The following is a 27,416-nucleotide window of genomic DNA, read 5'->3' as shown; positions in this document are numbered from 1 at the left end:
CTATCACCTACCACTTCTACTCCTTCCAAGACCCCCAACCAGGGGAATAAAGAGGATCTCACACTAGCAGTGTGAGACCTTTTTCATCCTTTCCAAGAGAGAGGGAACAATCAAAACAACAAAGTTTACCTAATAATTCTTGCCACAGAGCAGAATTTTTGACTCTCTCACCTCAAACCATTTCAAATGAAGGTGTCTAGGTACTTTCTCCTTTGCCATTAAAGGGGAAAGAGGAAGAACAAACTCTACAGGTCTCTATTACCCTATATCTGATAGACTCTTACCAATTACCATTTCTAATGACTGGCACTTCATTAGACAGCTTTTTATGGCCACAGAAGCAAGAAGCAGCCAAATAATAAAAATGTATCTGATGTATCAGAAAGAAAGCTGAAGATGGCTTAATAAGGCAATGAAATCCAGAACAGTATGAACTGTGAAAATGCCTTGATATTAATTCACAATGTTTACAGTACTACTTTTCCAGGGCATATGCAATCCATTCATATAATATACCTCCAATATGTTTACAGAACTCTCCCCATAATTTCTGTTAAGTATATCCAAATGAAAGTAACTAAGAAAATCAAACGTTTTCTTTCAACCTGCACTCCCTACCATTCCATTAGCTTAGACTGACAAAAGTGGGTGATAATAAAATACTGGAGAGGAGTTTTCATCTTGTGTTGCTCTTTCATAGTACTCCATTTATAAGGCCAACAGCATTACTGTTGATGGAGTGAAATGAAACGTGGTTTATAAGGAAAAGTGGCTAAGAAATTTGAAAATGGGTCAAAATCCTCAGTGAAGAAGATCTGGTATCCCGCTTGGAGCAGAGAAAAATAATTAGGGAGTAAGGCAAAACAAGGCCAGCTCTTCTGTGGCAAAAGGGGGGAAAAAAAACTTTACTCCTTAATTTTAATTTCTATCCATCCCTCAAGTTTGTCCTTTTCCCCCCTTACTTAATGAATCCACAAATAAACACAACTTTCCATGTCACTGCATTTCAAAAATGTAAAAACAGAAATGTTTTCGGTTTAAAAAAAAGGAAGATAAAACATGGTCAAATTAGCCTTAACAGTATATTGTTATAAATGCCAGTCATTCTATTTTCCCCTCATAAGTTGGAATGTAATGAAAGCACAAAATGTAAATTGTAGAAATGATTCTGCTGGCATAAATCAGTAACACATACGTCCTCCTTCTTTTCCTTCTTCTTCTTCCTGGGGTGAGAGTCAGATTCTTGTGAGGGGGCATTGAGCTCACTGGAGTATTCCCGTATTAAAACTTCAATGGCCCCTTTGATCATCTGATCTCTTCTCTTTGTTTCTTCATCTAAGGCTTCTTCGTCATCATTAGTGACAGTTTCTGGCCTGGCATTCTGGAAAAAAAAAAAAAACAACAAGGCAGATTCAGGAGATGGGAAAGGGGGGCAGGGAATCAAACAAGAAAATCAAAATCATTCAAAACAAGTTAGCACACAAAACAAACAAACATGTTTTCTCCAAACCATCTCTGTAGCCCTATTAAACGCAGACTCAGCTTTACTCCCAACTTCACAAAAGTAAACTATTTGTTTTACATTTTTTTCCTTAGATATACTGTACTCTATCATTTTCTTTTCTTTGGTCCTTTGATATCTAACATTCTGATCCCTAACTAGCAACAGAAAGACTGAATCACACGGTTAGCACACTACACATCTGAAAAGCTTTCACAATTTTTCAGATCCTCTTGCCCAATACTTGCACAAACTAATGATATTTACTGAGTAACTCATTCTAGTGTTGAAAACTTAATTACGTTGAAAAAGCAAAATACAATTTTATGTACCTATGACAGAGACCATTTTAAATAAACAAAAACAGGGACTTCCCTGGCAGTCCCATGGCCGTGGTTAAGATTCAATGCTCTCAATGCAGAGGATGCGGGTTCAATTCCTGGTCAGCGAACTAAGAACCCATATGCTTTGGGGTACAGCCAAAACAAAAGTAAATATAATGATATATTTATAGTATACAATATAATAAATATATAAAATATATTTATAAAATAAAATATATAAAAATATAATAAAGTAAAAAAACATATAAAATAATAACCAAAAACATATGTAGGTTAAACAAATAAAACTATGTACAACAAAAAACGTAAACACTAGGAAGACCAGGAGCTGAAATGATGGCTTCTCTTTTCCCCCTCTGCTTTCTGCAATGTGGGAATACCATTTAAAATACTCATGTAACTAAAAAGGAATCAATTCTAAATATGCGCATCTTTCTCCGCACAACTTGTGAACGTAACATAATGAAAAATAAAAACAAAATCATGTTGTACTACTTCTCACAAATAAGTAACAGACTATGGGGCTGGGGGGAAGAGGCTGGGTCACAAGGCTCGTGGGAATCTTAGTTTTCTAAATCAGACACTAAACCCAGGCCCCCTCAGCAGTGAAAGGGCACTGTTTTAACCACTGGACCACCAGGGAATTCTTTCCCAAGACTTACTATTTTTTTAAACGAAGTCTAAATTGTTACCTGTGTCCATGTGGGGAAAAAATGACTGGTTTCCAGTATCCTACTGTTCTTATTTCTGTTTTATTTTAAAGCTCCTAGTTAAGTAATTAATCCAAGTTCAAATGACAAAATTTAGAGAATGACCTCAAACTCCAGACAATTTCATTACCCTCTTCTCTTCTTAAAACTTGGAAAGGAGGAAAAGTATGACAAAGAAGCAACAAAAAAGTATGATAAAGAAAATAAACATAAAGATTTATATATACAAAAAACTTTTGTAACTTAAAACTACATACATACTTAGTAAACATACATTGTGCAAATTTTCAGATACAAACAAGAATTCTGCTTTTCTGGACAAATGCTGGCTCTTGGTCACAATGCTCTAAACGCTCTTCAAGATGAGTGTCATGCCTGGTGGCTCCTTCACGTAACTGAGCCGTGATTTCGTAACAACCAGCATTCTGAAAGCTATCCCCAATGGATACTTCTTCAGCACGCATTTATTTCTTAATTTGCTCAAATTCTTGAGTTTACTATATGCAAGACACTATGTTAGATGGTTAAAAATTCAAAATTAAAGAAAGAAATAACTTTCCCTAAGTATTTAACAATTTAAGAGAAGGAAGAAGGATAACAGACACAGATATAGGTTATGATAGATAATGTTCATGTAAGTCCTTAAATGTGGTAACTAACCACTCTTGAGTTGCTTACTTTCTCAAACCTGCTTCTTCATCTAATTTTCTTATAGCCAGCTATCTACTTGGCATCTTGGATAAAGATACAATGCTTTAACCAAGGAGAGTAATTCAATTGTTTATATTATTTACCAAATTATTTTCATAATAAAGAAAATTGTAAACTAAATTGTAAACTAAAATTTGGTGATATGGTCCTCTCTTATTCTAAATCAATGATATATAACAATAAGGTCTTTATGCAGCTTTCATTAAAATCCCTTCAGTAATACTCTGCTTCTTCACAAGTTTTAAAATGACAAGAATTAAACCACCAGTAACCTGTCACTGAAACCTTAGGTCCTGAAGACACATACAATTATTTTTATCAACCCTCAGCTGTTGAGATCTAAATTCTTTATTATGAAAATAAACCTCATGAGAGGAAGTCCAGTCTGTCTTTAGCATTTTACCTACATTCTCAATTTCTTTCCATGAACCCTCTACATTGCCATGCTCTTTTAAACATAAGGACAGAGGTGGAGTTACAAATCCAAAGCCTTATTCATCTAAAAATATTCACAGCCCCTAAATTCTCTACCACCACTCATCCTAAGCTAAGACTTAAATATTAATATAGCTAAACATAATAAAGCATTTGGAATGAACTAGTTCACACTACATTACAAATGACTACCACCCCTTGATCCATAGAGAAAATGTACATTTTTTAGAAGGAAAGCTTATGAGCCCCATCTCTTAAGCAATTATTAATGTAAGAAAAACAAAAATGACAATATATGTCTTGGGAGGAAAAGTTATTTTCAGTTTCAACTTAAACTCTACTTCTGGGTCCTGAACCACAGACAACTTCCTGACTTCATTTTTTCTTCCACTTCAGAAACAGAAAGCATACTGAGCAACATAAAGTGAAGGGTTCAGCAGTGCAGTAATGTACAAAAGGATCAAAGAAATAGACTGAACATCTAAGATGTTTACATGTCCCAACTATTTGGCTCTTTTCAGAGAAATTAAAAGCTGTTATAGTAAAGCTACTAGTTGGAGAGTTAGGTAAAAACTCCACTTGGCCCTCTCTTTGGCACTGACCTCTAGAGTCCAAAACAAGAACTTTGGGAACTAAGCAAATGTAGAGCTCTTTCTTTTGAAAAAAATGTAGGTTCCACCACACTCACACTAGTTTCCAAACAAAAATGTGAGGTGTTCCTACGTGCAGTATCTGATCTGTCCTAAATTAAAAAACATAAAATAGGCAGCTCTTTCCAAAGGTTATTTGTACTTTCAATACTTGGAAGTCAATCTTGAATGTGTGGTAAACAAGCACTATTTCTGATGATTAAGCAGAATCTCTAGTCCTAAACCACTACTACTGAACAAGAGGTAAAACAGGACAGGGACTAAGATCAGTGTTGCTACCTCAAATGAAATACTTGTACTAGAGGTAAAAAAGTTCTACAGATTCCGCAAAATCTAAATAAAAGCTTTTAACAGCACTACTAATCATGGCACATAATTCCTGTTAAAATTCTGGGTCAGGAAAAACATCTTTCTAGACAAATTCGTGGTTCTTTTTGAATCAGAGGACTACACAACTAATCGTGTTCTTTCTTCTGTCTGGGAATCAGGAAAATGGATGAGGTACCACACACATTTCTCAATGTCTCCTTCTCATATCATCTACTTCAAATCACTATTTTCTAAATTTCTCCAACAAATCAACAATAAAAAATAAAGAACAAATACACTTTCACATTTACCCTGAAAAATCCTGACAATGTATTTACTTGTTGAAAAAAAATTTTTATCTGACAGAATTATTTGTCTTCATTTTACTAGTATTGTTGAGTAAAATGGACAACTCTGCAAAACTATGCCATGCTTGTCTTACGACTTCAATACCTCTGGAAACCATGCCAAATGCACCCAGAAGTCAGGTCTGCTAATTTTTTAAATTTCATTTTATCTGAAATAACTGCTCCATTTTTATTAGAGGTAGCTTCAACTCCATTCTTGAGGAAAAATATAAAAGATTTCAATTGTGATTCCTCTTATTAACAGTGATTACAAAATGAAGTCACACAATTATTCATTTCCTCATTTATATAAACATACAGTGAAATGATTTACTTTATGATCAGAGCACACCATTTGCAAATGCCACAATTTAAACCACCTCACAAATGACCAAGCAGAGTACAATAATGAGTCCAGGGGAATTACATAAAAAACTTTGAAAGCATTGTATCCATGCTTTATTTGAAATATGAATCACAGCAAGGAAAATCTAAGACCGTTGGCTTTTTTAAGGTTTTAGGGGTATGACAGACACTAGTGCTGATATGAAAAAAAAACACAATTTCTCTGGACTGTAAATTGTATTAATTCCTTATACAGCTAGGTAAAGACAATAAAGATTATCAGGTGAGCAACATAAATGCAACTGTTACAATAAATGTTCACCCCATTCTCATCACGGGCAATAAAGACTCTGACCTAGGTTCTGTGGAGGTACAAGATGAAAAAATAGTCTGTGAACTTATTGCCCTACCTTATAATCAGTGAATGTAGGATATGAGAATGAAAACAGGGGATAAGAAGGTATGAGAGAGCGATACAAACAAAATACACTACAAAGCAGGCTGACATAACAGTAAAATCCTGCTTTATATAAAAAGAAAGAATTTAATTCTGCCTCAGAGGAATCAAGGGTAGGACTCATGATAGTTACATGAATCAAGCAACATTTAAACTAAATGTGGATAGAATTTCAACAGGGAGCTCAGATGGGCAACAAGGACATCAAACCACAAAAGAGTCTGTAGGAATATATGACTGACACATGGAAGGGAATTGATGGAGTAAGCCAGAAAGGTAGATGGGAGCAAGGATAGGACACCATGATAAGAATATAGGCTTCATACTTTGAGAAACTCAAAACCATTAAGGATGTATGAGCAAGGGCTTGACATAATTACACTTAATGTCTTATACCTTAGAGAAAAATGCCTTGAAGAATATGCAACAAAAATGTCTACGGTGGTTACTAATGATGATAGAATTATGGGTTGTATTTAACGTATTCTTTAGCTTCCCTGGTGGCTCAGACAGTAAAGCGTCTGCCTGCAATGAGGGAGACCCGGGTTTGATTCCTGGGTCGGGAAGATTCCCTGGAGAAGGAAATGGCAATCCACTCACTCCAGCACTCTTACCTGGAAAATCCCATGGATGGAGGAGGCTGACAGGCTGCAGTCCATGGGGTTGCAAAGAGTCGGACATGACTGAGCGACTTCACTTTCACTTTCTTTTACTTAGAGGTTGTTCTGCTTTTATGAACACTTTTACAATGTTTTTGTAAAAGAGGGAGTGACGGAATTAAGAAAGCTACTTCTATTTTGAATAACAGTTAAAAGCCTCAACAGACCAAAAAGGCTGTTTTGTTTTTATAAAATAGAAAGGTAATAATGAATCTACTCTGAATTCATTCAGCATGATATGTCAAAAGGAACTAGGAAGGGAAGACAAGGAAACATACACTAAGGCTTTAGCTATTTTTCGCTTTGTTGAGAGGGAGTAGTAATGTATACATTACAACACAACATACAAAAATTTCCTTTACATTAGCTTCATTTAATAGAGCCACCACCTGATACAAGTAATAAGACTTATTTTAATTCATTTTAAAACCTGTGTACTTCTAAAAAAGGGCAACTAATAAAAGTTTTGTAGGTTGAAATATATTTTGTACTTACTTACAAAGCTGTCTTAATGAATTAGCTCTGTTTGGAATAGTCTGTACCAGTGTTTTCTCTGGCAAGTTAACCTTGTCCAGCCTCCCTTACTACCTTCATCCCAACCTGGAACAAGCAAACCAACAGTCACCCACCCACTATGGGTAGATAAAAGACTTAAAATAACTATATATAAAACACACTCTTGATGATCTTGTGAAGCCCTGTATTAGATTCATTCATAATGAGAAGCATTTACACTGAAAAAGCACAGTTGGCCTAGAGAAGACAATATAGAAAACATACCCCATTAGAAGCTTTCTTCTTTGCTTTCCATTCATCTAGCTGTGCCTTTGTCTTTGCGTCAACTTTAACAAGTAGCTTCTTCTCTCCAATCTGGAGGTCATGCAATAACCTGAGTGCACGGAGCGTAGATTCCGGTTCCTTATACTCACAGAATCCAAAGGCTAGCAAAGGATACAAAGAATTTAGTAAGATATCAAAACAATTATGAAAGATGAAAAATATTTATGGAAAACTGAAATCATTAGAGACCAAAGCATTATAACGCAAAGATTATTTCATCACTCCTTATTTTCCTTCAATTACCTTTAACATGGATTTCTCTTTTAGCGCTCTCAAACAACCAAAAGAAAAAAAAAGAAAAGAAAAATGGGAAAGGAAGAAAAATTCTCATCAGGCAAAATGCTACTTATTAGAACTGCTGAAAAAATACTCAGCAAAATAGCAAATTTCATGATTAATTCTTTTAATTACTTCATGGATTCATTCCTCCCTCAATTTCTTCATAGCTACAGAGAGGCAAGAAGGCTGCTTGAACCTAAATACAGCACTTTTCAGTTCAGAGATGTTAAACTACAAAAGTACTGATCTTTTATTCTATTTACTAGTCTAATTTTTCTGTCTCTGTTTCATTTTAATAGCTAGTCTCATTATTTTCATGATTTTTAATAAACAGATACTAAAACAAAATTAAATTGAAAAGAGCAAACACTGAAAATAAAATTTAACGAATGAATCCAAATATGTTTACACTTAGTGATACAACTACTCGTTGAGTGATTTTAAAACAGAAAATTTGACCATACACTTAAGTGGGATATATCCTAAAGACAAAAAGACCTGTCAACAAGCATATTATTGATGACAGTATTGGTCTGAAATTACTGTATGTGAAATGTGAGAGGATAACAATAACAAAAAATAATTATTGAATAGTCTATCAGCCCCAGTGTTGAAGCTCAGGATTCTAAATGTGGAAGAAAAGAAACACGTACGACAAAAAAGATTAGACAAAAATCTTCTAGGTTTGAATTTGAATTACTGTTCACTGGCAAAGTAAAGACCAAACAATGGTTACAGTGAGTGCACCAATTTCCAGATGGTCTTTTTGAAAACAACTTCCCACTGAAAAAAACCAGAGCTTCTTGAGAAATGGCTGTTGGGTCAAAAATCACTGAAGATCCAATTTCCAGAGGCAACCTGAGACAACTTAAACTTCACTAGGGACAATGACAATTAATCTATATTAAATATAATAACAACAAATTAAATATGCATCAATCTAGAAGTTCAAAATAGGTCTTAAAAAAGTCACTGCTAGAGGATGCTAAGAACATAAGATCATTCTTTTGAAAAATTAAAAGAACATAAGATCATTCTTTTGAAAAATTAAAAGAACCAAAGCATTTATCCCATTTTTCTTACAGAAATTATATCTCTAAGTAGTACATGGAAATAGTACATGTACAAATAGTACATGGAAAAAGAAGTTTATCCTTATGGATGTATTCTTGATGATTTGTTCTTCAATGAAGGAATAACAGAATTCTTCCAAACAGACTGTTACATTTGGCAATCCCCCAGTGAATGAATCGACTAGTCACTGACAATAGCTGCTACCATTAAAAAAAAAAATTATAACCGAATATGACTCCTAACTGAAGAAACTCCTAATCAGAATTCTTACATATAAAAGTATCAACAAAAATAACACAGACAAACTCAAATTTGATCAAGTCTCAAGCTACAACTACCAAACAGTTTACATTACAATGCAGTGGACAGAGATGCAAGGCACATAACTCTACTAGAGCTGCAATCAGCAAATCCAAACTGAGAAAACACTACTGGGCAAATGACCTAGTTTCTCCAACAAATCTCAAGAGAAAGAAGAAAAACAGAAGAACTAAAAATATTAAGAGTCTCAAAAATATGTCAACCAATCGCAATGCAGGGATTTTACATGAATCCTGAGTCAAAAGGACTATTCAAGAAACTGACATATGAGTCAGCTGGACATCTGATCATGGACTGGATATTGACTGAATGTCGGATATCTGAATACTGAGAATAATTAGAAGAAATGTTTTTTCCTCTGGTCTTATAATTGCATTTTAGGTTATGTTTTTTAAAAAGAACTTATCTTATGTGGGAGGGGGATTCAGGATGAGGAACACATGTACACCCATGGCTGAATCATGTCAATGTATGGCAAAAAACCACTACAATACTGTAATTAGCCTCCAATTAAAATAAATTAATTAATTTTTAAAAACTTATCTTTTAGAGACATAAAAATATTTATAGACAAAATGATCTGGTGCTCAGGACTGTACAAAAATAATACAAAAAGAAAATGGACAGGGTACAGGTTAAGCTCAAATGGCATGACCTAATAAATGTTATAACGCTAGACAACAAGTACATAAGAGTTCACACTATTCTGCCAATTTATATATTTATGAATTTTTCCATAATAATAGTGTTTAAAGAATGTATATCAAACAGGTGTTTCTGCCAACTAGTATGAAAAGAATAGTTTGCTTTTAAGACTAACAGGTCATCTTATCATCTCTTCTACACTTCCTTCCTAAGTCCTGTTTCTTTTTTTTTTTATTGTTCCATCTTGATCATACACTCCTGCTCTGAAACAAAAAAACTTTTTAAAGTAATAAGAAATCAGTTAGTCTAATTTTTCCTCCCTCTCCTACCTCCTGCTAGCCTTTTTCACTTTCTAATCTCACCTCTCAGCCAACTTCTTCCCAATTGCCTTTGGTCCTCATTCCAGTAGGAGTGAGGACAGAGTGCTAGTTACAGAACTCTTCCATGGTTAACGACAACAAGAGCAAATGCAAACGTAACTTATACTCACAGATTAAGATGATCTCAATAAATAAGGTACCTACCTTGAAGTTTTCCAGATGCACCTTGCACTCTCTTCCAGCTCAAAACCAAGCCACATTTCTTTAAAAGAAAACAAAAAACATCCTTACCACTTAAAGTTATAATGCAAATAAGAACATAATTGTATTCCTGCTTAGGAAAAAACAGAAGCCAAAAAATTCTTCTCAGCAACTAAATTTTGCAATTCCCACAAACTTATTATATGAATAAAATACACAAGTCATTTTAAAGGAAAATATAAATTCTTACTGACTCTTATTTCCAGAAAACTATCTTTCAATAAATTAGACATTTTAGTTTTATGTATCTTACAAATACATGTAAATAAACCAAAAATGCCCAAATATTGTAATAGTTAAAACTATAATACATTCAAGTAAATACTGTAAGTCCATAAAGACTGTTTTAAAACACATGTATATATTATAAAGGATTTTTAAAGACATAGGGAAATGCTTGATATGGGATGCAAATATATCATGAGACATGAAATTGCAGATACACAGTAAGCTTTTTCTTTTTGGCCACACCCAAGGCGAATGGGCTCTTCAGTTCCTCGACCGGGATCGAACCTGCATCCCCTGTATTAGAAACATGGAGTCTTAACCACTGGACCATTCAGTCTTAACCACTGGAAGTCCCAATAGTAAGATTTTTAACTATGTAAAGAAAAAAATTTTCATAAAATGATCAGAAATACTCTAAAATGTTAATGGGGCAGGTTGTCTGAAGGGTGGGATATTTATTACATTTTGTTTACTCACAAAGTTTATTTCTAATTATTAAAGAAAAATTAGAAGGCTTAAATAAAGTTTTATGGAAAGTAATAACTAAAGATTGTCTGTCAAAGCTGAGAAATGCATGGATTTTTCACATCTTCATTCAGAGAAACTACTAAAATGATAGTCAAAGAATTGGGACTTCCCTGGTAGTCTAATCTAGAAATTAAGACCTTAAGTTTCCACTATAGCAGGTATGGGTTCAATTCCTGGCCAAGGAACTAAGTAAGATTCCACACACCTCACGGTGCAGCCAAAATACATATAAAAAACAAAATACCATAAGGTCAAACATAGTGTGAGAGAATAACACCATAATTCAACAAAATTTTGCAAAGACAAAAGGCAAATGGATGGATAATAGCTCATTCAGGAAAGCAAAGAAAGCTATGACTCCAAGTGTGTACAGAAGCAGATACTGATAAGAAAGAAAAAGTTAGGCTAACTGATTCTATCAATATAAAACCTAGTGGATCCAAACCGCGGGCGAAAGGTACTGTGGAGTATTGGGCTGAAGTGTGAAGCTGAATAAAAATAAGTTACTGCCTGACAATACAAATATGAAATAATCAAAGTCTCAGAGGCTTCAAGCAATTACCTTTTCCCCACCACTAGAGAAGAGAGCCTGAATAGCAAAAATCTGAAGAAAGTGAACAAAAAATGCTTCAAGTCAATCCTGTACCTGCAACCTCATACAGGCAGTCAATCATAAACTTAACTAGGCATAAAACTGTAAGTTTTCTAGAGAAATCAACCCACCTCAAAGAACATTCCACGGAATTTAAAACCTCTGGCTGCCAGTCAGATTACCCTACAGCGATGCCCAACATTTTACAAAGTAAGCTTATGTACACAAGTCTTTTAATCCTTAACTCTTAAATATGGACAATCAAAGCTCCTCAGACATCTATGTAAAGTCTTACAAGTAAAAAGAGAAACAGAAGAGATAAATTCAAGAATTCAAAGATATCTTAAAAAACACTCTGCTGCACATATACATCAACAACAGTTTTCAAAAGGGATGTTTCAAATTGAAAACATACACATATATCCACATAAAAACTTGTACATGAATATTCACAGCATCATTATTCACAGCAGCACAGTGGAAACAACTGGTTGTCCATCAACTGATAAATGGATAACAAAATGTAGTGTATCCATTAAATGGAGTATTAGTTGGCCATAAAAAGGAACAAAGTTTCACTAATAAGCTACACCATAGGTGAATCTTACAAACATCAGGCTAAGTGAAAGACAAAACAAAAAAGCCGCATATTCTAAACATCCATTTACATAAAATGCACAGAACAAGCAAATCCACAGAGACAGGTTTAACAGATGCTGAGGGGAGGAGAAAATGGGAAGCAATGTTAATGGGTACAGCGTGTTTTTCTATATATATATATATATATATATATATATATTTCTATATGGGGTGATAAAAATGTTCAGAATTAAGACAGTTGTGATGTTTGCAAAACTCTCTGAATATACTAAAGGCCACTGAACTGTGCATTATAAAAGGGTGAATTTTATGGTGTGTGGATTATATCTCAATAAACATGTTTTTAAAATGTCCTCTGAGGACTTCCCTGGTGGGTCAGTGGTTAAGAATCTGCCTGCCGATGTGGGTGGACACAGGTTCAATCTCTAACAAGGGAAGTAAGAGCCCACATGCTATAGGGCAGCTAAGTCCATGCGCCACAGTTGTTGAGCCTGCACTAGAGCCCACAAGTCGCAACTACTGACCCCGCGTGCCGAGAGCCTGTGCTCCTCAACAGAAGGAACCACTGCAACCAGGAGCCCGCCCACCACAGCGAAGAGCAGTTCCCTACTCGCCACAACTAGAGAAAGCCCAGGCCAAACAATCAAGACTCGGTGCAGCCAAAAATAAATAAGTAATAATAAAATTAAAAATACATCTGTAATAGAAATACAATAAAATGTCCTTCCAACGTTCTACCTTGGGGGAAAATTGGCATTATCTTTCAAAGTGAAGATAAGCATGCCCAATGACAGAAATTCCACTTCTAAGAGAATACATGACAGAATTTATTTCATGTTCACTTAGTATGTGCTGCCAAAGCAAGCACTTCCATGTTCGCTTATAAAGACATATTACCAGTAATAACATAGCAAAACAATATCAAAAAGTGAAAATGATCCATATGACCATCAGTAAACAATCTGACAATTTATCGCTTATCTCTGTAATGCAATGGTATATAGCAGTGAAAAGTGAACAAACTAGAGCTGCGTATATGCTGGGCGAAAAAAGCAAACTGGAGGAACGCAGAATTTAAACTCATAAATGATAAACTTTTATGAATATAAATACGTAATTAAAGTAAAAAATATGGTCAGGAATGATAAACACCCAGTTTAGGATAATGGATTCCCTCTGGTTATTACCTCTGTGGAAGACAGAAATGAGAATTAGGACCTTCATGTTTTGTTTCTCTGGGATGAAAATCTAAAGCTAGCATCACAAAACACTAAGATCTGACAAAGCTAGGTTTTATGTTTATTTTTTAAATCCCTTTTTTTTCTGAACACTTTTTAATGCAAAGATAACATGATTTATAAAACAGAAATGGCAATAATGTACATTACCTATAAAATGAAAAAGGAAAAAATTTTAAAATAACTTCTCTAAGACATAGTAGAGATTATGGAAGGAGTGAGTATGGATAGCATTATTTTTCATTAAAAAAATCAGTATTCTTTCACTTAAAATGTGCATGTAGCATCAGGATGAATTTTAAGACTAAGACAAAAAAGAAAATCAATGACCAAGTCAAAAAAACTGACTATATATGCTCAGAATAAAAACTTTAAAGGGAGTCAATCAATCGCCACTAGACGTTAACATCATTGTTCCAAAGGCTTCTAAAGAAAAGAACTCACACAGTCTCAAAATATTAACCCAGAGGTTACTCATTAATGACAAAGGGAGAAAAGATATCCTAAAATGGAGAGATCAGATCACCTTAACAAATAACTTAATACCATCAAAAATGGAACCAAGAGACATGGTGTTTCTTCCTATGCTGCACCTGAGAATAGTCATCACACATGGCCATTCTAAAAAATGCATTCAAATCGGGTGAGACATTCTGCAAAAGACCCAGACACTTCAAAACATCAATATCACGAAAAACAAAAACAAGTTAAACAAAAAGAGGCAGGGAACTTATAATAAAGAAGCTATCTAAAGAACCATGACAATTAATGCAATGTATATACATCCCTGATTGGATTATAGACCAAAAACAAAAAACACCTATTATAGAAACTGTTGGTAAAAATATGAGCTGTATGTATTTTAATTAACAATACTGAATCAGCCTTAAATTTCCTAAGTGTGAAAAATGCAGGCAAGTATCTTGGTCATAGGAGATATAAGAAGTATTCAGAGGTGAAATGTAAAGCCACAACTTATTCCCAAACTATTCAGAAAAAAACTGAGAGGCGTGTGTGTGGAGAGAGAGAAAGAAAACAAATGTGGCAAAATGTGTTGCAAAGGTGTTCACTATTCAACTTTTTTGCAGGATTGAAACTTTTCAAAATATAAACGAGACAATAATTCAGTCTTCTCTGATTTTTCTTAAGCCTGAAATTAACAACAAAAAAGTTTTTTAATGAAAAATAAACAGTTTAACTTACAGCAAGGAGCTGTCTTATAAGCATGTCTGAGGCTTTCTCAGAAATGTTGCCAACAAAAACTGTAGTGGTGGGGCCACAGTTTTCATCATTCTCTTTAGCCTTCAAGCCTGGATGATCCTTTCTTGCTCCCAAATGCTTTCCAACCATGGACACTGTGGGTACTAAGACCTAAAGTGAAGAAAGACAATAACATTTGAACTTGCAATTAAATTTGCGGTCACACTTAATGTAACACTAGGGTAAAACATCAATTTTAGCTTTTTTTTTTAGCCACATCAAACACCATGCGGGAACTTAGTTCCCACACCCGGATGGAACCCATGCCCACTGCAGTGGAAGCTCAGAGCCTTAACCACTGGACCACCAGGGAAGTCCCAAAACACCTATTTTAAAGTAGCAAACATAAAGGACAGGTTCTATATATTTAATATAACTACAGGTTCTATATATTTAATATTACTATAGGTTCTATGTATTTAATATAAAGTTCTCAAAGCACATTTTTCATTAATACAACTTATTCATGACAAGTAAAGTGTCACTATTAGATTTTGCTGTTATTGTTTAGTAGCTAAGTTGTATCCAACTCTTTTGCAACCCCAAGGACTGTAGCCCTCCAGGCTCCTCTGTCCATGGGATTTCCCAGCAATAATACTGGAGTGAGTTACCATTTCCTTCTCCAGGAGATGTTCCTGGATCAGTAATCGAACCTGCATCTCTTGCATTGGCAGGCGGATTCCTTACCACTGAGCCACCAGGGAAACTCACTATTGGATTACCTTTCTTTTAAACACAACTTGGACGACCAAATAAAAAAACTTGGATAGAAATTTTATGTTTAAGACATCAAAAATCATTTAAAGTTTTCAAATATACCCACACATTTCTTCACCTACTGTACTCTGTACTAGTATAAAAGGAAACTTCAATTATCCCTGCTAATTTTCCTGCAGAATTTCAAATATTCCCATAGCACTCTCCCCACACTTTAGGTTTACCTTTTCTCAGTTACTTGTGTTTCTATCTTATTTTTCCTTTCATAAAGTTCAAATTCCCAGAGGGAATAGTCTTACTCATCTTTATATTTGGAACTGAATCTAGCAACACATATACAGTCAGCACTGAAGTGGTGAATTGGGGGAGCTGCCTTTCCTAGGCTGACATGCAGGAGGATAAGAGTACTTGTCATGTGGAGGTTTCCCAGTGCATGTCTTCCAATGAATGTCCAATGCAAGAAGAGCTGGACCGCCCCCTTGGTCCGCCTCACAGCAAGTTCCTATTTCACTATGCTTTTAATATAAATAACACTTCCCTCCCTCTTCAAAACCCACAGGTCAAAAAAACAAAAATAGCTAAAAGTAATGAGACCTAATCTCCCTCACAAAAGAATTACAATTTAAACTCTATATTCTACTAATTAACTCAAAGAAAAATTCTGGTTAAATATACATCAAGGGGGTTATCATTTAATCACGTGTTACAGTATACTAGTCTTGAGGACTTCCCTGGTGGCTTAGACCGTAAAGCATCTGTCTACAATGTGGGAGACTGGAGTTTGATCCCTGGGTCGGGAAGATCCCCTGGAGAAGGAAATGGCAATCCACTCCAGTACTATTGTCTGGAAAATCCCATGGACAGAGGAGCCTGGTAGGCTACGGTCAGGGGGTTGCAAAAGAGTCGGACACGACTGAGCGACTTCACTTTCTTTCTTTCTACAGTATACTAGCATTCTTAACTAAGATGCCTAGAGTGTACAGAAGCTTTTATGAATGTGGAGAATTAAAGTTCAAGACATAAGACTGAATAATAAAACTTCAGCAGAGAAGAAGTTTCAGTAAAACTTAAGAAAGCTTGACGACAGAGGACAGAGAAAAAAAATAGTTTTGAAGAAGCTAAAAATCAGGTATGTCAGAGCAAAGTGTAAAAATATATTCAACATTCATTTCAAATTTTAAATTTCTACTAGATAATTTCTGCATTTTTTTTTTCTTTTAAGAAATCAGATACGTCAGATCACATCTCCTACTTTCAAGGACCAAGACATGAGGGAGTGATGGAAGAGTCAATGTCTAAATCTGAAGTAACAGTATATGAAGAGTCTAGAGAATAAGAGGAAAATCACAAAAACAAAATAATTTATTTAGGGAGCATTATTTTAGGAGCAACTGTACTTGAGAGAAAATAATATTTAAATTAGTATGATATATATAAATGCTCTTTCTTCCTATTATTTAAACTTTTAAAATAATTTATCTGTTTATCAAATTGTTTAGATTCAATTAAAAGCAGTAGTACTTGTAACTCCTCCTTAAAAGTTATACTTACAGTTGGAGCAGGAGCCATAATGCTCATCGGTACAGGAATCATTGGGGTCCCTAAAAAAGAAGCAAAATGAGTCTTAAGAATATAATTATATATACAAGAATATATTCTATATTAAGTACATGCCATAAAAATAAGTACCTTCATAGTTCTTTTAAGGGGAAATATAAGGCTAATAAGTGAGATATTAATGAGATATTTTTCAAAACCAAATGTACTTTACAGATTGGTCTATCTAAATAAACTTAAAAACAAAAACACTCATAAACCAAAAAGACTACCACAACCTGCTATTGCCTTAATGAGTACAAAATTGTGGACAGTTATTAATTCATTTAGTATGTGTTTTTTAAAAATTAAAAGGAATTTAAAATTTCTTCTATAAAACCAATACACCGGTAAGGAAACAAACGATTTTCATCATCACCTTTCCTGATTCTGAACAAGTGATTAAGCTTTATTGTCAATGCCTTAAAATTTCTTCACAAACTGGAAGTAATCTAGTCTTCCCTATAACTGTGTAACACAAGGACTTGGTTAAAAGTATGTTACTAGGAAAGACTATCAGAAAATAGATATTATGAGACTAATAAAAAAATAAAGAACCCCTCAAAAATTGATGCCCAAATGAAGTGGCTCAGGACACTATCCTTCTCAAGAAATTAATGTTTGATGGTTGATAACTACTCAGATTTCTGTTAATACTATTTTCTTAATCCCTCTTTTCAGGACAAACTCCTTTATCACAGGGCAGTTAAGTTACTAACTGTAATTCATTAACTGTTACATGGAATAATACAGTGATAGTACTTAAGCTCTCCCACTACGTCCCTGGCGGCAAGGGGGTAACAAATACATATCCATGATTATCTAAAAGAACAGCTTAGAACAGCTAGTTACAAGCATAAATGTCCTAAAAACTTTTATAAGTACAGCATTCTACTCCACGATGTACATGCATAAGTAGTTGTTTTTTTAAATTATGATTTACCCTCAAATTGCTGAAGCTTTAAATGATACTCCAGAAAAATTCCATATTTATCTTGTGGCTTTTCACATCTACTCCAACACAGCTGTGTACTTGACCTAAGGGTAGGAGGCCCCCAAAGCTGAGCCTCTGTAATGTACATGTTATGAATTAACAACCCATCAAATTAGCCAATTGCAAGGTACTTTTGATTCTGCAACAGTCAAGCTCTTTAGTAAACACTGTAATTTCAAACAGATAATCCAATGGTTAAAGCCAGGTCACTGATGTAAAGCTTTCCTAAAAAAGAAATACTTCTAGTTGGTTTACAAGATCATCTGTTGCTTTCAACCTGAATTACATGGATTCTACGTTAAATGAAAATACTTCCCAACATGCAACGTAAGGAGAACTCTTAGATACTATCTTTCATAAGGGAAACTGAATCTGTACAAAATGCTTTCAATCCCATTAAAAAAAAAAATCTGAACTACCACTCATAAACCAGAGGAAAAGTTTAAGTCAAGCAGTGCTAATTATAAATCTCAAGATAACAGTTCTCAAATTGGGTTCTCTTAACTGTGCTTAAATGGATACTTAGGAATCACCTGTGAACCTGTTAAAAAGACATTCCTGGGCCTTAATTTCTAAGGATTTGATTCAGTACGTTGGGGTTGGACTTAAAAAACTTTTACTTTATAAAACACTGAATACAGGAAGCTTTTATATAGAACTTTGGAAACCTCTCCAAGATAATAGTCAAATACATATATATATATATATATATATAAGCTTATATATTAATTTTTATTAACTTATATATATAGTTAATATACATATAAACTATATATATATAAGTTAAGGCAAAATAGTATATATATGATGTTACTACATTATCTGTGTTAAAGGAATTACACAAAAACAAATGGAATAGAAAAATATATACTTAGAGCGGCTTGTAATATGCACCAAAAAACATCTGGAAGGATAAAGAAGAAACTAATAACCCTGTTTTGTTTTCGCGTTTCAGTAAGGGGATAGTAATAAATTATATAGGAAGGTAAGAAAAGTTTTTCACTGTATACCTTTTTGATTGGTATAAATGTATTACCTATTATTTAAATAAAGATTTTTAATTTCCCAGATGAGTTTGATACTCAGCCAGAAATGAAAACTCCCACCATAGGAAAATGAGACATCACATTTCTAGAACGCTAACGGGCAGCGTTTCTACCAATACTCACACACATATTTTCTAAAGATAATATTGCAATGACATAAGGACACATTAAAAAAAACCACCATCATTGGTGGGAATGTAAACTGGCGCAGCCCTATAGAAAACAGTATGTTGTTGTGGTTTAGTTGCTAAGTCGTGTCCAACTCTTTGTGACTCCATGCACTGTAGACCACCAGGTTCCTCTGTCCAAGGGATTTCCCAGGCAGGAATACCGGAATGGGTTGCTATTTCCTTCTCCAGGGGGATTTTCCAGACCCAGGGATCAAACCCAGGTCTACTGTACTGCAGGCAGACTCCTGCCTTGCAGACAGAATCTTTACCGACTGAGTCACCAGGGAAGCCCCAGAAAATAGTATGGAGGTTCCTAAAAACTAAAAGTAGAGCTACCATATGATCCCACAACCGTATGATGCCCACTTCTGGGCATATACAGAGAAAACTCTAATTCAAAATATACATGCACCCCAATGTTCACAACAGCACTATATATAATAGCCAAGACATGAAAGCAACCTAAATGTACACCGACAGATGAATGAATGAAGATGTGGTATATACTGATGTTTACAATGGAATATTACTTAGCTATAAAAGAATGAAATAATGCCATTTGCAGCAACATGGATGGACCCAGAGATTATCATATTAAGTGAAGTAAATCAGAGAAACACAAACATCAAGTGATACCATGTACATGTGAAATCTAAAAAAATGATACAAATGAACTTATTTACCAAACAGACTCACAGACAGAAAACAAACTTATGGTTACCAAAAGGGCAAGCAGGGAGGAAAAATTAAAGAGTTTGAGATCAGCAAATATAAACTACTATATATAAAACAGATAAACAACAAGGATTTACTGTATAGCACAGGAAAACTATATTCAGTATCTTAAGTATAATGAAAAAGAATCTTAAAAAAGTACGTGCCTATACATATATATAAAACTGAAACACACACACACAAAAAACCAAGAAACTGAATCACTGTCTTGTATATCAGAAACTAACACAACACTGTCATCAACTGCAGAAGCAACAGTACCACAAACTCACCTGGAGGCACGGGTGGTGGAAAGCCAGGGAACTGTGGGGGTGGGATCCCTGGTGGGAGTGCTGGGATTCCCATCGGAGGGCGATTCAAATGAGGGGGGAAAGACATTCTTACTGCAGCGGTCTAAAGAAAGAAATCATGGCAAATCACGTTATTTGAAAAATTTACAATTTGATATGCCTGGTTTCTTGGCCTTCATTTTTAGAGTATCTGCAAAATTCTGAAGTTTCTTACCCAAAGGAGTTGGCAAAGACCCTCTTTTCTCTGTCTGTCCATTGAGAATTTTTTAAACTTAGATTTTTTCTAAAATAAGTTCCCAAAATGTACACGATCTAAGTTCAGGATAGACTCCTACAATCATATGGGAATACATATAAAGGAAGAAAAAAATTTTGAGGTTGTTAATATCCAAAAATTAAGTACCAAACATCAATGAATCTTTTTAAACCAAACTCAGAATTCAGGAAAATATCTAACAGTTTTTAAGTGTTCTGAAGCATTCATTTTTTTATGCATCCTGAAAACTAAACGAACAAAGTCACACAGTATTTGCTGATTCAGTGTTGGCCAGTTCTTGAACAGATCAATGTCTCAGTGACATTCTACAAACCTGGGGAGGTGGGGGGGAACCTCCAGGTATCAGGTCCCATTGTAATCATTCAAATATAAAGAAAATATCCAATTTATGACAATGAAAAAAAAGTGATAATTTTTCTTAAACTTTAAAGCAAACCTCTTTACCATTCCTGAACGATATTCAATGAATGGATGAAATTCAAGAATCAGATGCTGGTATTTGATTTTTAAAAATACAAGAACACAATGAACTGTTTCATTTCGTTTATGACACTAGTATCACTTAAAAGAAAACTTGTCTTTTCCCTAATGAATAGAAATACTTAAGACTTTCCTTACCCTCAAATTTTATATTGTCAATATTTTTGTCAACGTACTCAAGTATCCAAAACTACTGGGAAAAGTTTAGAAAAATGATGTTAGAATGTCCTAACAAGATTTCATGCACCAAAATAAGTGGATTGATCTGATATTAATGATGCAGCTTAAAAATTAATGCAACTTGATTAACAGGAGATTTTCTGTTGCATCCTTGGAAAAACTCCCCTACCTATACCCCGTAACAAGGGATCCAGAGTTGTCTAAAGCTTTTAAAAAATGTTTTTCTCTACTATTTTCTTTTCTGGGTTTTATATATTGTTTTATTCATCCTTCAGAAGAGAGAGGATAAAAAGTGCATGTCTTCACTTCCTTGCCTCTAATCCCAAGTTTGGTATAAATCATTGTATTCTTCTAAAATACCTTTCTCTACACAAACTAATATATAATCATTTATGTTTTTGTGCAAGCCATGTAACCATAGTATATTGTTATGTACATTTCTCCCTCATTATTAACATCCCTTCATGTCATCAACTTCTACTCCATCCTTTATAATGCAGTAAACTATTACTATATAGATACAACTATCTACCAACATGGATGGTTATCTCCGTATTTTACCTCTTATAAATAATATTAAATGTTCTTGGACATAATGGACATATAACTCTAAGCACCTGTGCCAAGTAATTCAATAATACAGATCAGTACTATTATATATCTACACTTTACCTCCAAATCCTCCTCCAAACCTACTGTACAAATTAATATTCCCACCAAGAGTATCTAGGTATGCCCCTTCCTTCTATCCGCACCATCATTCCAATCTGATAAGTAAAAAAAAAATACTCGTTTCTCCTTGAATTTCCCTACTCATTAATGAGATTTGAGTATCTTTTTACTCCTTTATCAGACATTTCTTTAAAAAGCATGCCCTTCATCTTCATAGCTATTCTTCCTCAGAGTGTTTTCCCTTAAGTTAAAATATTGAAATATTCTATAAAATATAAACTTCAATTTCAAAAACACAGCACACTTAAAATATTCAGAAAGCTTTACAGGTAAAATAAATATCTAGAATAATGCCATATACCAGCTAGTAAGCTATTGGAAATGCCTTAAAATAGTAGGTATGAATGCAACTAATTTAAGACTGCAAATGTGCTGAATCTTTAAATGATTTTTAAAAATACTTTTTTGCCCAAAACAAAAGCAAATATTCTATATGGAAGGGGACAAGAGTGTGTATCCTTTTAAAACACTGAGGGCTACTACTGTCCTACTTACAGAAGCTCTTGTATTATCATTATAATGCTCTATCTCAGCACTTTCTTAGAAGAACAGTTGTTATTAATACCTGTTCAATGAATGAATCAGTAAACAAATAAACTCTAAGAAACTCTTTAAATAAATTTATTAAGTTACCACGTGTGGGTACAATTCGAGCAGTGACAAGCACCTAGCCTCACAATGGTTACAAAGATTGAACCATGAATTCATCTTTAGAATCACTTTTCCCCCAAGTATTAAATGCAAGTACTGCTTTAAAAACAAAACAAAAAAAACCCTCTATGTTCTTGGCGTTTAAACTATATTTTTTCAGTTTTCAAATGTCTTTTCATTCTGTTAAGAATTAACCAGATTATGTTTTAGTTTATGCAATACACCCATTTCATTCACTCCAATTTTTCTACAGAATATTTCCCTTTTATTTGGAACTGTTTAAAACTTGCTTATTCATAGGCTGAACTTCAAAGATGAAGGCAATCTTAATAAGATAATGGCCCCTCCTACGGAAATTCAGAAAACAAACATTTCTGGTGATCTCTGATAATTATTAATGTTCACTTTAAACACCCTAAAAGGAGAGTATCAACCACATATTTCAACATAGAGTTTGGTATGTTTTGATGTATATGGAATGACTGAGAATAAACTTTTAGAATAAGCAAAGTTTATCTACCTGTAGTTGATAAACTGTAATACTCTTACAATACATTATAAAGATATTCAAAGTTGGTATGTACTTTGTTGAATGAAATAGGGAAGAGAGCTAAAGAATGCTTTATTTTAGACAAGGTGGTCAGGCTTCACCAAGAAGGCAACATTTAAAAAGACTTGCAAGAGAATGAGGCAGAAAGCCCTATATTGGGGGGCAACAGCCTTTCAAGCAAAGGAAACTGCAAATACAAAGAACCTGAGGTGTGTCTGCACGAGGAGTAAGAAGGCCAACAGCTGAAGCACAGTACTGGCGCAAACTGGAGATGGGAAGGGGGTTCAATGTAATGTAATGTAATGTAATGTAATGTAATGTAATACAATGTAATGTAATGTAATGCTTTGTAAACTGCTGTAAAAATACTGGTTTTATTCCGAAAGGTTTTTGACCTGACTTTTATTTTAACAGTGTCACTGGCCCCTATGTTAAGACTGGAGGAGAACAAGGGTAGAAAAGTAAGAGACTACTGAAATAACCCAGGCAAGAGAGGTGGCCTAGAACAGGTGGTGGCAGTGAAGTGACACATTACTGGTTTCTAGATATATTCTGAATGTGGTCAATTCCCGAGGGATTGTGTGTGGGGTTTAACAGAGATGAGCTTATTTTATCAGCATTGAAATGACTTACTTAAAAAATACTTTAAATTTAAAGCATTTAAAGAATACTTGAAAAGCAGTGCTTCACTTTTGGAAGGTTCAAAACATTTTTATCCACCAAGGATGAAACTTTATGGCCCAAAATAACAAAAACAAGAACCTATGTTGGAAGTGTTTCCTATCTCTATTGTGGCAGTGATCAGACAGGTTTAGGTATTCATCAAAATTGACTGAAATTAAAATGGATGCATTTTAATGTATGTAAATTTTATCTCAATAAATTTGGTCCTCCCCCAAAACAAAATAAACTTCTAAAGCTTCATCTATGCACTCTGCTTTTCTTTTTCACCTTTAACCACTTTTTCTGCACTCTTAAGAATACCATTACTGCTTATATGCATTCATCCATTACAAATTTATCCCGACAGAAACTAAGTATTTCACCTGGGATATAGACTTAACAGGCTAACCTCATCAGGACAACTTTCTAAAACCAACAGTTCCTCCTCAGCACTCATATACAACTTACTCATTTATTCCATAGAACATCTAGCTCCAATTATGTGCCAGATTCTTTTCTAACATTATTTTTATTAGTTCTAAGAGAGAAAATTTTAAGATACATGTAGTTACACAACCAACCCAGGGGCTAAACATTAGATATGAATGATTATTAGTGTAGCATGCACTGTCTCCTGCTGTGCGTACAGCCTGCAAGGTACAATGGATGACGTAACTGTCCCAGCCTACGCAAGGCAAGCCTAACGCAACAGAGATCAGTGGCAGTCTGGAGCTACGGTGGGAGTAGGAAGTGACTTGTAAACAAAAAAGAGAGCGCCTTTGAGACAATGGTTGCACATCTCTGCACATATACTAAAAAATCACTGAATCATACATTACAATGAGCGTGTTTTATATGTCAATTATACCTTAATAAACTTAAAAAAAATTATCAATACCAATTCCTGACTCCTTCAGGCAAAACCAAATTAAGACCTGTAGACTACACTGTATCAATATTAATTTCCTGATTTTGTTGTTAGAGAATGTAATTGTTTTTAGGAAATACACACTTAAGTATTGGGGGGGGGGGGTTAAGTGGGACGCCACATCTGCAACTTACTAGCAAAGATTTCAGAAGAAAACTATGAAGACAAAGAGAAGAGGAAGATAAAGCAAACAGGTAAACTGTTAACATTTGGGGAATCTGGGTGAAAGATATTTGAGAATCCTTTTGTATCATTCTTACAACATTTTTTTAAGTCTGAAATTATGTCAAAATAAAAAGTTAAAAAGCAATAGCAGTAATTCTCAGTGAAAATATGTTTTCATTTTCTGGAGTTTCAAAATTCAAAAAAAGTTAGGAAAAATTATATTCAAAAAACTGAGGAATCAAAATCCTCTTATGAACATCAGTAGCAGTATCATAAAGAACTATCAAGAAATTAAAAAGATAAAACAGCATGCTTTTATACAATATTAAGAGCCAATGATTACTATCATTTCTACAGAACAGTCAATATAATTTTTCTCTAAATTATGTGTAAATTAAGAAAGTATATGAAATACAGCTAACTTGGGGGTAGCCAAAAAGGAAATAATTCATCTTCTGGGGTTACCAATGTCATGAAAACGTCAACTAATTTTAATCTACTTTTGTTTACAAAAGCTTTCAACACAGGTCATCTCATTTAGCCTCCCAAATTACCTAGTGTAAAATATATTTTTCTTTTACTGATGAAGAAGCTAACTTATCCAAAAGAATACAATTCGCGGATAAGGACTCCAAGGTCCCCACTATCCTAAATTGCCAATCCAAAGGCTGTTTTTGCTTATCACAATGCCTTTTCTAATAATAACATACTAATGATTAACTCTGACTTTATACAACTCTATCCAGGGTACACTGTAAGAAATGTTAAGTCAGGGATAGGCTCCTGTACCTCAGTGAAAATTCTTAAACAACAAACACTATCAGTTAATATGCCTAAACACTTAATATGTTACCTGGTTATTGCACTAAGGATTTTACATTCGTTTCTCTCAATTAATTCCCAACTCCAATAACCTACGAGGTGGATATCATCAATAATCTTCACTTTACAGGTGAAGAAAACCAAGGCTTCAAGAAAAATTAAATGAGTTAAAACAGCATAGTATCTCCACTTGAATCGTGAGGAACTATTACTGACCAACTGTTTGCCTTTCCACCCTCTGAACATTTTGGAAATTACCTTTTAGAAAGTAAAGCTCTCAGAACAATATAAAAATTGCTTACTGCCAAATACCCAATTCACAGTACTTCACAACTAGAGCAGTCTGGTGCAAGAGAAGCCCAATTTCCTCCCTCCTTCTGGTCTGCTCCACTCTGCCCAGTTATCAAAATGGCTTTTCCGTGGCAATATAAAAACCGTATTACGTAACTTCAAAATAATCTTCATACTCCTAGAACTTGTTCTAAAAACGTGTTGTAAAAGCAGTAATGAAGACCACAGACGGATGAGAACGAAGTAACATATTCTAACGTGGATGTTGGACCTCTCCTAGAATCAATGGAGACACAGTTTACTGTAACCTCCAGGGGAGCAAAGGGGCAGGGCCACAACACTCATCACAATCTTAAGACAGGCAAACCAACCAGGAGGGTGCTAGAAAAGTTGGGCAGCAGCTAAATTTAAGTCAGGGTGGGGGGCGGGGGGAGTGGGGGGGACGGGGGGAGAGAGGGCAGTTCACTCGGTGGCGGGCTTTAGATGACCAGAGAGGAAGGGAAAGAAATGAGACGGTGGCCAGCCCCCCTACCCCACCCCCGCTAAAAAGGGTGGGTGCTGGCCAGCTTCTAGGCAGAGTCTGCAGCAATTGTACCCTCGGCCCAGAATATCTACCGGAGGGCTTCCGCAGGCTCAGGCTTGAAAGGGATCTCAGGAAAGGACTCCCCAGGGGGGGCGACCGCTCGTTTTCTGGCAAACGCGGAGTCCAGAATGGGCCGAGGCCACTCTGTGGCGAGCCGGGGAAAGGAAAGGAAAAGTGGGCGACAATGCAAGGAGGAAGGCTCTGCCGGGAGGTTTGGCTTGCACCGGCTGCCGCTAGGCCCACAGATTTTCCAGGCCTTAGAGAAGTGGAGAAACCCAAGCCTCGTGCCCGTCCCCTCCCCCACCCCAACTCCCCGCCCCCGTCCCCTTATTCCCATCCCACCCCGGCCCTCTCGCAGCCTCCCAGGCTTTCCCTCCGCCCCCAACCGAAGTACCCAGTCTCCCGGTTTCCACACGCGTTCTGAGGCGTGAACTCACCCGCCGCTGAGGAAACGGTACTGTCTTCGCGGTCTTCCGGGCTCCAGGTTACAAGTGGGCTCCACCGGTTCGAGGTTTCTGCGCGCCGCTATCCGGGAGACTGATTCCAAAGCGCCTACTCGCACAGGCCGCAAAACACTGCCGCGCTGCGCGGGGAGCTTCTTCTGGAGGTCTTCCTAGTGCCCGGCGTGCATTGCGGCCAGGGGCGTGGGGAGGAGGATCATAGAGAAGAGCGCGTATAGATAGTCTTCACTCTTGGCTCTGAATCACCACGCAGCGGCGAGTCACCATAGAGATGGAGCGCCTAATGAGGGCTAGAAAGTCTTGAGCCGTCATTTACGACCCACCCTGCCATTTTTGATTGGAGCTGATTGAATCTTATGATTACGCGACGCCATCTTGAGGTCAAGGTTCCTGCTGGACTCGGTGTGAGGACTGTAAAGAGGGCTTCCCGC

At 35.5% G+C, this 27,416-nt stretch overlaps 1 protein-coding gene across 1 annotated transcript in view; it reads right to left on the bottom strand.

The window, feature by feature from the left end:
• The window catches only part of RBM25 (RNA binding motif protein 25), a 47,511-nt gene extending 20,384 nt beyond the window's left edge, over positions 1–27,127 (bottom strand). The window contains exons 1-8 of the mRNA XM_059890933.1: positions 26,962–27,127; positions 20,417–20,533; positions 20,185–20,305; positions 16,923–16,972; positions 14,598–14,765; positions 10,152–10,209; positions 7,249–7,409; positions 1,196–1,381 (exon numbers count right to left, since the gene is read on the bottom strand). Of these exons, the coding sequence (XP_059746916.1) occupies positions 1,196–1,381; positions 7,249–7,409; positions 10,152–10,209; positions 14,598–14,765; positions 16,923–16,972; positions 20,185–20,305; positions 20,417–20,458 (786 nt within the window). The 5' untranslated portion in view covers positions 20,459–20,533; positions 26,962–27,127. The remainder of the gene's footprint in view (positions 1–1,195; positions 1,382–7,248; positions 7,410–10,151; positions 10,210–14,597; positions 14,766–16,922; positions 16,973–20,184; positions 20,306–20,416; positions 20,534–26,961) is intronic.
• Positions 27,128–27,416: the final 289 nt, after the last annotated feature.

Source organism: Bos taurus, chromosome 10 (genome assembly GCF_002263795.3).
Source record: "Bos taurus isolate L1 Dominette 01449 registration number 42190680 breed Hereford chromosome 10, ARS-UCD2.0, whole genome shotgun sequence".
In the NCBI taxonomy this organism is placed as follows: domain Eukaryota; kingdom Metazoa; phylum Chordata; class Mammalia; order Artiodactyla; family Bovidae; genus Bos; species Bos taurus.
Note: the sequence above shows the minus strand (reverse complement) of the source record. Positions and strands in the feature narration are given on the sequence as shown.